The 12,438-nt window shown below is 41.6% G+C and overlaps 1 protein-coding gene across 1 annotated transcript in view; it reads left to right on the top strand.

Annotated features, from left to right (window-relative positions):
* The first annotated feature begins 116 nt into the window (after positions 1-116).
* Positions 117-12,438, top strand: part of SLCO1C1 (solute carrier organic anion transporter family, member 1C1) — a 22,977-nt gene continuing 10,655 nt past the window's right edge. The window contains exons 1-8 of the mRNA XM_010282453.1: positions 117-245; positions 3,549-3,690; positions 4,519-4,651; positions 5,264-5,385; positions 6,329-6,475; positions 7,591-7,689; positions 8,515-8,760; positions 9,615-9,779. Coding sequence (XP_010280755.1) covers positions 117-245; positions 3,549-3,690; positions 4,519-4,651; positions 5,264-5,385; positions 6,329-6,475; positions 7,591-7,689; positions 8,515-8,760; positions 9,615-9,779 — 1,183 coding nt within the window. The remainder of the gene's footprint in view (positions 246-3,548; positions 3,691-4,518; positions 4,652-5,263; positions 5,386-6,328; positions 6,476-7,590; positions 7,690-8,514; positions 8,761-9,614; positions 9,780-12,438) is intronic.

The raw sequence follows: 12,438 nt of genomic DNA, 5'->3' as shown, positions 1-12,438 counted from the left end.
GGAAAACAGTACAGCGGGGTGTTGCTGTCACATGACGAGCTTTTGAGGCTGAGCTAATAGGATGCCTTTTTAAAATGTTCTCTATGTTTTCTGGTTTAGAGGCAGGGGATATCATCATGGAGATTTCATCAAAAGAAAATACTCAGTTTTTCTCAAACAACACAATCCTGCCTGTTGACCGATCTTCATTCAAATCTGAATCTTCTGCATCCAAGGAAAAACAATCGTGTTGTGGAAGTATAAAGGTAGAGTAAGAGGTTTTGAATATTCCGGTAGGGACTTAGAAAACGTCTTTTTTTTTTTTGGTGAACTATCCCTTTTTCAGTTCTGATTATGTCTTGCTGAGTCAGTATGAAATTATTAAAGATATTTCTAAGCCACAAAAAAGTCTGCTTCAGATCTGTATTTGCTGGAAGTTTGGCAATGTTCAAATAGAACATTGGTTGAGGCTTGCGTGTTCAGAGATCTTCAAGGGTCATCCTGAAAGATCACTATACCCTCCTTATTGCACCAACCTGTTTTCCTGAAGTTAAGAACAGAGTATCAGCAGACAGGTACCACAGGCAGCTGTTACTACAGATTGCTTTTTTAGGATTATAGCCATGGTCATCTTCTGGGCTCTGAAAAATGATACTTGTATTGTGGTCCGCATGTGCTATATTATTAAGGTATTAATATTATCATTAAATTGTAATATTCCTGGTCTGAGAGACCTCTGCATGAGGTGACTTTGAAACGAAACTGCAGAAGTATCACCGCTGTATCTGCATTTATCTCACTCACGAGAAGTACTTCCTGGAGGCAATGGAAGCTCCCTGCTTTAAGCCTCGTAATGCAGCTGTACCTACCTGAGCGTAGGACCGCTGCACCTCGGAGGAGCATTCCTCCCGGTGTGGGACGCTGGGGTGCAGGCAGCAGCATGATGCTTTGCCTACCATCTCTACCTGCTTTCCAAACCCAGGCTGTAGAATGCTGACACCCTCCCAGGTGAGGTCCCAGTGAATCACCCTACAATGGTGAGATGAGGTGATTTGGCTTGTACAGAAAATGAGTCTTTGACCTTGCCCGGTTCTTTCCATCTTGTACAGTCTGTATTTATTTCTGTTGTTTTTTCTCTTTCTCTCTCACACACACACACATCTACTTTCAGATACTAACCCAGCTCCGAATACAGACAATGTCTTCAGCAATAGTTGACCTAAAGTCTATAAATTATGCAAAGCAGTTAAGATACTGCAGGATTAATTTAGTCTGATGACTGCTATAAAAACTTTTGGATTTCTGAATATTCTCCTTGATTTTGTGTGATCCTGTAAAGGTCTGGAAATGGGGTCCTGTTTTGAAAAAGAAGATGAGTTGCTTTAAGTAAATTTGTAGCATAATAGTAATTCTATCATAGTTCCTCTATAATCCGATTCCCTCATTGAATAAACCTTCAGTCACAGATTAGCCAGTCAGGAATCAGTTTATTAGCTCCAAAAATAGAAAAACAATAATATTTCAGCTCAGTTTCTTTCTGTTAAAAATAATAGTGTCTTCCAGGAACCCAAACTGATATGATTAACCTATTCCAGTAGGGACTTAGAAAACTTCTTTTTTTTGGTGAACTAACCCTTTTGCAGTTCTGATTATGTCTTGATGAGTCAGTATGAAATTATTAAAAATATTTGTAAGTCACAAAACACTCTGCTTCGGATCTGTGTTCGCCTAATGTGTTACCAAAACAATATGCATATTCAAAAGATTGTTTTTACCAATTATCAGCCTTCCCATGTGTTAAAATTGCCTTTATTAACGAGAAAGATGTCATGAAATATTTACTTACAGTCATTGACAAACCGCAGAAGAATGTGAAATCATGTGCACCTTTCTGTCCCAGCTCTAAATCGGGAGCATTTTTCCACCACTGCACACAGTCTCCATCTCCCTCCCGGGACAGTAGAAGTAGACCCAGTAGAAAAACTTGTGCCAAACAGAGACAGAGATGTTTGAAGTTCTAGTTTGACCTATACAATTTTCCAGTGAAAAAACGTATTTGCTTTCACATTGATATTTAAAATCCAAGGGCATAAACACACAGAAAATGTAAAATATTATGGCAATATTTTTACCAGAGACCTCTCTGAGAGTCCTCACTGTCGGAAATAAGAACCAGATACTGTTTATTTACCCACAAGTATTTCTAAAGGAGCACTGGGTAAAGTGTGTTGAATGTGACACAGAGATAGGTTTAAACATTAACACAAGAATTTGCGTTCAACAGTGATGCCATTGTTATTACCAATGTGCCTTGTCAAATGAGATGTTGTAAGGAGTATTGCATTGGAGGTGAGTACATTGCGTCAGAGCACCTGCTTACTGGAAGCGTGATTGCTCAGAGAGCAGGCCTAAGGAGTAGGATAAGGGTCTAGACCTCTCTTTATAACAAACATTACTGTGTCTTTTAGTTTCTGTTTAGGGTTTGGGGGGGCGGGTTTAACACCTTTTACAAAGAGCACCTCTATATATTCAGTCAACGCTATCTGTATCTGAAGGTGGAACGCAATGCTGTGGTTTCCATGACCAATTGCACCGTGTGTGAGTATTGCTGGAGCTTGTAAACTCAGGACAGCTGGATTCAGTGAAGGCAAATTTAGGCAATAGCCCTGCAGGAGTGAAAGAGTTGGTGCTAAGGACCCTGCACTCCCACTGTACACATTTCAGGGTGGGGAGTTACTTCAGACCAGCTCTAGTCTTGCCCCAGAGACTGAAGGGCCATTGAAGTGAATATAATGCCCTTCTGGAGCACATCTTCCAGTTTAATTTTGTGTAAAAGGGATTCAGTCTGCACGTAGGTACCAAAGTGCAGTGAAGAGGGTGGGAGTTTCATTTCCAAAGCCTATTCCTGGTTCAGACTAACACACTAAAACAAATGTAGTGATAAGTATGAGAAAATAACTGCCTCTGCAAAACAAAAGGATGAAAGAAGGTTGTCCCCCAGCAAAATGCAGTGTGCATTCAAAAGGAAAGTTAGGTATTAGAGCTTGCAAGAGGTCTGGTGGGGAAAGGACGAGCCTAGAAGAGAATTTCCTGGCAGGTCACTGTTCAACTCATGGAGCCATTTAACAGGAGGCAGAGACTTCTCCCTCCTGGCCACCCTGGGCTTCAGTGGCAACAACTTACCAGAACAGGACTCTCAAATCCAGCCGATTGCAAAAGCCTGGGTTAAAAAATGCCCAAATAACTTGCCTCTTCCCAAGCCACGCTTAACATTTACCCCTATTGTTATTGTGCAAGATAACTCCTCCTTAGAGAGATCAGGAGGGTGGTACGTGTCTCTGTCCTTCAAAGCATCAGTAGCTTTGGCATCTACCTGAAATTAGCAGCGGTTGATAACAAGTATTCCGTTTATATCACTATTGCTCGTAAGAAATGGACAGATCGGCAACCTAGCATTTCGTAAAAAGTAGGAGAAATATTGATGTGCTTATTTGGAAAAAGAAGAGATGGGAATGTAAAAAATGTTTAAAAATATGCCTGATTTTAATCACTGTCAATTTCTTTCACAGATATTTCTCGGTGCATTGTCTTTTGTTTACTTTGCTAAAGCACTGTCGGGAAGTTATCTAAAAAGTACTATCACACAAATAGAAAGAAGATTTGATATCCCTTCCTCTTTGGTTGGCATTATTGATGGCAGTTTTGAAATTGGTACGTGCTGTAGAAACCTATTTTTGTTTTCAGAAAAAAAACAGCGATGCAATTTTTTGTGAAAAATTATTGCATAAATCTCCTTGAACCATTAAAACTGAGCAAGATTCACCTAGTAAAAATCATCATGACTGTCAGTATGATTACGTTGGATAGGATAGGGTTGCTAATACAAGCAATTCAACATAGTCCTAAATATTTTGTAATTTGATAAGCTTATTGTCCAGCTAATTAATACTAATAGAAATTTTTACTGTTGAATGAGAATTTGCCTGCACAGATTTCTGCTTTCCCTCTTTTCTCAGCAATCCCTCAAAAATCCGCCACAAGGAGTGGATTGCTCTTCATGATTTATTAAGCAGCAAGAGTACAAACCTCTAACTGCAATCTATGTTCATTGTCCAGTCCATCCCCTTCCCTCTTGCACTAAGGTTTCCATCATGAGATTGTCTCTTACGATTTCAGATTACTGAATTTATCTTGTGGGTATTCAGTGGACTGTAGTATTCATGGGAACGAAATCTTAGCCTATGTGTATAAAGCTCTGTTTGATTCCCTTTTTTCCTGCTTTCCTGGTTATTTGTTCTCGTCAGCTGGCACAGTCCTTCTCCTCTTTTCCAGCTGCTTACCCAAGAGTTTATGGTTTTCTCACCAGGGAAGGCATTGGGCTCCTGTAACAATGCCTGGAAAGAGGGAGAAACACCAACCCTCTGCGATCAGTCCTCTCCCCATGAAATCGCTGCCTATACCACACACTAGGAATCATTATTTTAGGGAATCTCTTATCAACAAGCTGTAAAACTCAGTTTTCCTTTTGTACTCTCAAAGGAAACCTCCTAATCATAATTCTTGTAAGCTACTTTGGAGCGAAGCTTCACAGGCCAAGAATAATTGGAGCAGGCTGTTTAATTATGTCAGCTGGAACATTCTTAATTGCAATGCCCCAGTTCTTCATGGGACGGTAAGTGCAAAGTAATCGGTATTTTCCAACTGGGCTATGCGCACTGAATGCTCGCTAAAATATTTAGGCATTGATTGTCAAGATGCATGTAGAAATAGGCATATGTGGTTGTGGTTACTCAATCTAATTTTTTGGGGTGAAAATACTTATTACTGTAGAGCAAATAATGTATATGCTATTCTCAGTTGTAATCAACTTCTTGTATTATTAGTCTGTGATCTCGATCAGCCATGTTTTGACACAGTTTAAGAATTTTTGAAGCATCAGTGATAAAATTGTGACTAAACTGAGGAAGACAATCTAAGTATCAAACACAACAGAGAGGATACACCCACTGTCTGATAATCTCTTAGTACAGATTCATGCATCATAGCAGAGCAAAGTGCCTGTTAAACTGAAATGCGTCACTGTGACACAAAGAGAACCAAAGGGACAATTTTCATGTACTACCACAGTATAAACTGAGTTCCATTTATCCCCTGTAAACCATCATTGGCAACACTGGATGCAGATGAAATTTGCATTTAAGTGCTATGTTCCTTGGTAACAACAAATCTGTTTGCTTTTTCTTATAAGTTGGGACAGTAAAAAGCAACTTTGGTTTATAAACAGATATCGATATGAAAGATTCTCTTCCACCATCAATTCGACTGTTAGCATCTCTCCATGTCTGCAGGATAAAAGCGAAACTCCACTCTCAGCCTTGGAAAAATCTCAAGCAAAAATAAATGCAGGTGAGAATGATCTCTGTTCAATACTGTGATAAGCACACTAAAATACACCAAGAGGCTTCCAAACTCTCATGCAATAGCTTCTTAGAACCCAGAAAATAATGAATGGGAATCAGACAAAACTTTCCCACAGAAAAGCCAGATCTACTGGCTGAGGCAAATTTATTAAAAATAAATATGTAACTGCCACTGCCCACTGCCAAGAGTTTTTTCAGGCTGCAGCCTTTCCTCCAGCCTTGCTGTCTCCTCCAGCAACTTTCTGCAGCTTTGTGCTTGCAGAAACACCAGTGTCCCATGGGGACCGTGGAAAGTCATGATCTTCCCTTTGTCGGGAAATGCACCTTTAGATCTGCAGCCCACTGGAAATAGCCACTTGGGTCTCCCAGCCTACAGACCCCACTTCTTGTTTCTCTCCCTGCCCGCTGACCCCGTTTTGCACACCACAAAGCTGTGTCCTCTCTGGGTGCGACCTCTCTTGAGTTCCTTGTGGGCAAGAAGCCTTCTTCCCAATGCCCAGCCATGAATAAGCTGTGGATGAGCAAATCAAACCCTCTACATGTCACAAAAAATATGTATGTTTGCATCCCCGTACCTGTGGACTAGATGTGACTGGCAGCACTCACTAGTGTCAGTATTTCTCAAACCTTTCCGTTAGGAGATCCCAGTTTTGGTTAGAAGGAAGTGAAAAAGGTTTCTAAAATGGATGTGGCGACAAATTTATAAAACCGGCCAATTTTCTAGTTTCTTTGACTGAAGCAGTTCATGCTAAACGTGTGTCCACCTGAAGCTGATTGAGTTAAAATTGCCATCCCCACACCGCACAAAACCATTTTCAGAGTTTTCATACTGGTTTTCCCACATTAGAAGTATTTTAGAAGTCCTGTGTATCCAGTGTCAAACTGTTATGAAAAACACATAATTGTTGTCCCTCTTGTCATGTGCCCAGGATGTGAAAAAGAAGCAGGCTCTTCCATGTGGATCTATGTTTTACTGGGAAATCTTTTGCGTGGAATAGGTGAAACTCCTATCCAGCCTCTGGGAATTACATACATTGATGATTATGCCGTTGAAGAGAATGCTGCCTTATACATCGGTAAAATAAATATTATTTTTTTTGTCCTAATGGATTTTTCCCGAGAGGAAACTGAGTCATTCTGAATAATGGAATGACTGTTATTGAATTAACTTGCCCTGAAAGTTTTGTTTGCATAATTTCCAATATTAAAGTTTATTTAACAGTCATGTACACTCAAGGGACCAAGTTCCCCTTTCATTATAGCAGCACAGTTCCATTATCTTAATTTGAGGAAAGAATTTGACCTTAGGTTCCTGCTGTTACCCTAATCTTCCTAATTCTTCTGGATGTGGACTGCTGAGCCTCTGTGCACATTCAGTTCCCTGGAAAGTGATAAAAAACATGTACTCTTTTAAGCACTTAAAATAGAATTTCAGCAGGCACTCAAAACATATCCTCCAGATTCAGGTACAATTATAAACAATAGTGCTGAGGCTTTAAAAAGTTGGTGTCACTGTTTTCCTGTTTTGTTCATTGTCTGAAGACCCCTGCACGTTCACCTGAAATATTACCAAAAAATTCTTCCCCATCAGTCCCTTGCGTTGACAAGTTTCCAGCCTGGCAAAAGGCAGAAACTCAGGTTCTCTCTGTAAAAGATTCGGTATTCCCAGATTTCCAGATCAATTTTGAAAATTCAAAATACTCAGAAAGTTTGGCTGAGGGTGTATTGAAACATGTCAATATTGGGTACCAAAGCAAAGCGATTTTTCAGCCTATTCAGGGCCCACCACAACCTAAAGTAATCAATTGACTTAAATAATTGATACTTGTTTTCCAGTTACTTTAATCTAATCAGGTAAAGAGTTTCCGGCAATTATAGATTGGTGCTGCTATTGAGTTTAGGACATTAAGTTCCCTGACTTTTCTTCCTTAGGGCTGAATTTCATTCTTTAATCGGATGATAACAAAAAAAATTAACCTGTCAATGCAGCGGGGGAAATTTTATTGTTGGCTTTTTTCTCCTTGAAATTGTTCTAACTTGTGTAAATAACGTGCCAGAAAGCAAAGGTTGGCTCAGTATTTTAAGACTGTATCACTTGTTACCCATGACATGTCGTACTTTGCTGTTAGGTCCAGCAAGAACCGGTGCTGCTCTTAACTTGGAAGCGTAACAGTCCCATTTTCTATTGCAGGCTGCGTACAGACAGTTGCAATTATAGGGCCGATATTTGGCTTTCTTCTAGGATCCCTGTGTGCCAAACTTTATGTTGACATTGGCTTTGTAGATCTGGGTAAGTCAGAACACTCAGGTTTTAAAAATTCAGTCAGGCTCCAAAATGCCTATTTTAGGCCGAGAACGATCTAGTTGGCTTCTAGGCGTAAGGGGCTAGCAAGGGTGGAGCAGACACGTAATTTCATTAAGTGGTGACAAAAGGGCGTCACCCGAAAAGGGTGACAGCAATGCAACACCCCAAGCAGAAAAGGCTAGCAAGAAGGATGGGTATGGATGAAGTAGGAGGCCTGACTCTTCCTCAGCCCCAGCAGATCTGCCGCTGGTGCCCCCCGGGGGTGGCCTGATGGGGAGGCTGCGGAGGGACAGCAGGCCGCGGGGGGAGGCAGGGCCGAGGCTCGCGCCGGGCCGAGAGCTGTGTGCGTGCGGTTTGCACTACGCTGTCGCGGCCTAGAAAAGCAGCCTTGCAGCGGGTACCCGGGCTCCCGACTGCCTTCCTCCTGAGAAAGCGCCTTCCAGCCCGTTATGCCCCGGCATTCTGTGCGGAACAGCCTGGCTGGGAGCAAGTGCGTGGCCACCTGGATCACTCCACGTCCTGGGCCTCGCAGCCTCCCTGGGAACGTGCGAGCGGCACAGCTGGGGACCCTGCAGTGTCAGGGGAAGGCGGCTGCTCTGTCCCAGGAACCGCCTTCTACCTTCTTGCCTGCCCACAATTGCTCCTGTAACGCCGCTAGCGACACACAGCACAGCTAAACCTGGCGAGGTGGGGGTGGACTCCTCTGGAGAAAGTCCCTGCGAAATCACCTTCCTTGTTATCGGCAAACAGTCGCGAAAAGCATTTATTTGTTTCCCTCTCTTTTTTTTTTTTTTTTTAAACTTTCTCCAGACAGCGTAACGATAACTCACAAGGACGTGCAGTGGGTGGGAGCCTGGTGGCTGGGTTACTTAATAGCGGGTGCGATTAGCGTTCTGGCCGGCATCCCCTTCTGGTTCCTGCCAAAGCACCTCCCAAAACCAGAGGGCAGAAAGGACTCCAGTACCTCTTCCGAGCAGTCGAAGTTCATCACTGAGGATAACAAGGACCAACGCAAATCTTACCAGCAACAAGTGAAGATTGCTGAGATGGCAAAAGGCAAGCCACTAGAGTTTCTTTTCTGACCGTCGAGTCTTTTCTCTCACTAGCTTTTATACTTTAAAACTTTATATTTTCTGAGGCCATGTTTTAATGGCTTCAGAATTGCTATTTTCCCTCAGGCGTCAAACTCTGCCTGACTACTATGCACAAAAAGGATCTTTTCATTGCTCCCTGGACCTGCTCTTGCATGCAGAATTTCTCCAGCTGAGATTTGTAAAAGTACACTAGTGGCCCAGCACATGTCATGAAACTCTGCAAAAATTTGTCATTCGCAGATGACTGTTGCAGAAGCAACTATCAAAAAACCTCAGTTTTTGCTAAACCCTTTTCTTTAAGGTCATCCATTAGAAAAACACATACAATATCTGATCAGAATAAGAGTAGGCACAGACTAGATACAGTATTTTAGGAGGCTCTCTGGATTTAGACATGAGATGTATTGCACAACTGAATTTCCTTGGTCCTACTTTGCCAAAAATACTTTCCCTCAGTACTTGAATCCGTAACTCAGTATGTCCATGCTTACTGTCAGCTGTGCTGAGCCCTCTCTGCCTCCAAATTAAGCTAAAAGATGCTGTGGCTGTTGAGGACAGATAGAAACCAAGTCAGTCCTGGTTTATGATAGAAAGAAGATATATAAAACAAGGTATCTCTTCTGGGAAATTGATGCTTAGTATTTTGTTCCACTGTTCCCCCATCCAAAAATGGGGGAGCTCTTGGGAGCATCATGGAACTTTGTGGATTCCTTCTTAAATACTCTGCAGTCCTTCTTTGGAAAGTGCAAACATGTTGCAAAGCATTATTCACAGCAGTCTCTGTCCTTTTGTCATTTCTGCCATTTTGTCTTGCAGACTTCTTGCCATCACTGAAGAACCTCTTTGGGAATCCAGTTTACATTCTGTATTTGTGTGCAAGTATCATTCAGTTCAATTCTTTAATTGGCATGGTGACATATAAGCCGAAGTATATTGAACAACAGTATGGGCAAACATCTTCAAAAACTAATTTTGTTATAGGTAATGCTATATCTGCTTCTTGATATCTTAAAAATGGACATTTTAGGAGAGGCATATACATACACATAGGGAAAATCAGATTTTTTTAGGATATGTTTATTTCTTCTTCTTTTTCTGGCTTTAAGTTCTAGCTCATAGAAGGTAAGTTATTCCATTTCTGCTTTAGCACTAGTTGGCTCTGAGTTTATCTATGCACGAGTTGCTGAGAAAGTATCCATGATTTGATACCTTATTTCCCATTTTATGGGAATTTGAAAACTAATGTATGTATGTAGAGCATAAGAGAATAATTGAAAAGAGAATTAATTTTAAAATACTTTACATAAATTTGTCATCAGACAGATCTGTTCCCTTGCTGGCTTCCCTTTTATTTCAGCGAAATGAAGATCAGCTCAGTGAGTGCTAAACGACTGACCATTAAGTAGCTGGGATATTGCCAGTGATTTCTTTCTGCAGAGGTTGGTGTTAAATAAAAGGAAGTCAAAGTCATATCAGTGTTCACACAATATATGCGTTAGAAACCTAACGTTATCTCAGTGCGATGCTGGTGAAGGAAAGATAGGTATTTCTGCCCTACCTTTACCTAAGAGCCTTTCTCTCTTGTGCAGCTAGTCTCCCAAGCCCTCCCGTACAGCACAAGAGAGAGAGAAGCTGCTTCTGCCTTTGGGTACCAAAGTGGCCATTTTTGGAGATGTCTTCACGGTGAACTTCACTGCCCAGTTGCTGAACCTGCATGCAGGCTTGGGTTCAGTTCCCGAGGTCCAGGGGTTCAATAGCATTATACAGCAAAGAGGTTTACATCTACCCAATACAGAGGGAACTGCCTTGTTTCAGAGCTGCATTAGTTGCGCAGCAACAGAGGTATATATATGAAGAAAAGCTGTATTGATCCATTGTGCTATGTTAATTCCTTAAAGATAGAAGCTGGAATTTCCTGGCACGAAACTCCTCAAAGCAAGGAGAAATCTTCAAGCGTAGTTGATGGCCAGAGAAAGTCCAGAAAACAATCCCTACATTCAGTACAGTACCTCTCATTGTATTTAAAGATTTTCTGGAGCTAAGCTTTCAGGTATGTGCAAACTGAGTGAGGATTTAGATCCATCTGATTTCACAAAGCATAAGGACTATATCCAACAGAGAATGTGTGATGGCTTGGGTAGGGAACGATCCTGCCTGACTGGCCATCCCTGCAATAAGGTGGTTTTCCTTCCTCCTTTTCCTTTCTCTTCCAATCCACCCTTGCTAAAAAAGCTGAGGATTGACTAGAACTTACAGTGTCTGTTTCCCTTTCCCTAACTCTTTTCCTATTTCTTCTTTTTTTTTTCTCCCAAACAATTTCTATCAGATTCTCTCTAATAGCTACCAAAATTGTCAATTTGAAGCACTATTAAAAAAAAAACCAAACAAAACAACAAACAGCTGGAGGTCATAAGAGTTTATTTTTAAGTATTCACAACCCAAAGAATGTGCAAGAAAGTAAAATGGCTCCTGCTGTGTTTGTATGATTTTCCTTAAATGTACACACTTTGCTCCCCCCGCACCATGATGCCAGTGTGAAGCAGCAGAGTTCTCTGTAAGGCTATGAGACAAAGGCATGAACAAAAGGGGTGCACAGGAACGGGCAAGCAGACTGCAGGTACTCTCTGGTGCATCGCACAGCTCCCAGTTCCAATCCCAGTCCCGTTTTACAAGCAAAAGAGAACAGGAAAACCTGTTATATAGTGACTCTTAATTTGCATATGCTACAATTTGGATGCTGCTTCTAAATCCCCTGAAGTACAATTTTCATGCGTATGCAGAGTGAAAAATGCTGCCCCACTGAAGCTTCCCGAACCTTGTCAGTAACTGAATGGGGCTCATGCACACGGCCAAGGTGCTGGGTTTGCTACATAGAATAATTAGAAAAACTAATATCAAACATACCTACTAGCATCTCTTCTAAGCACTGTTTTTTTCCTATGTGTACAGGTGGATCAAACATTGACTCGACCCAGAAATTTAAGGGATCCCAGTGCACTTCCTAGCAGGCAGATTAGACTCTAATGTCATAAACTGATGTTTTATACCAAGTCATCTGAAATCATGTTATAATACCTCCAGTGCTCTGAACAAACTTCTGAAACTTCATCTGCTATATGAATGCGCATATGCTTTGGTACTTGCCTGAGTTTTGTACACTTGCTCGGCTCAGCACTGCTAGGTGTCAGGATGAATTAAAAGATGCAAATGGCATACACAGCCCTGCGCAAGGGGAGACTTTAATGTGCTGGAACTGGCTGGGAAATAATGGGAAAATCATTTTCAGTAACAGTGAAATTCAGCAAAGGCCACCTTGCTTGACTGTGCAGTATCATTTACAGTGGTCTCTGTTTACGTCTTTTTTGTATGTACTGAACGGGATTTTTTTTGTTCTTCTCTATCAATACGGGCACTGCTTTGAGCAAAGCTGTCCAGGTGAGGCTTCATGGTCACCCAATTTTACGTGTTTCCTTCAGAGCTTTTCCTCTTGATTGCCTGAAGCTTGATACCAGAGAGCCCGTGGTGTACGCCTGTCTCTCTGCTGTTGCAACACTCACCTAAGGGAGCATTTCAACAACCAAACCCAGAGAAATTCCCTAACTCTCCTGGGCACGGAGGTGATGACATACCACTGGCTCTT

The sequence above is a fragment of the Phaethon lepturus genome, unplaced genomic scaffold, assembly GCF_000687285.1.
Source record: "Phaethon lepturus isolate BGI_N335 unplaced genomic scaffold, ASM68728v1 scaffold20032, whole genome shotgun sequence".
Classification (NCBI taxonomy): Eukaryota; Metazoa; Chordata; class Aves; order Phaethontiformes; family Phaethontidae; genus Phaethon; species Phaethon lepturus.
Note: the sequence above shows the minus strand (reverse complement) of the source record. Positions and strands in the feature narration are given on the sequence as shown.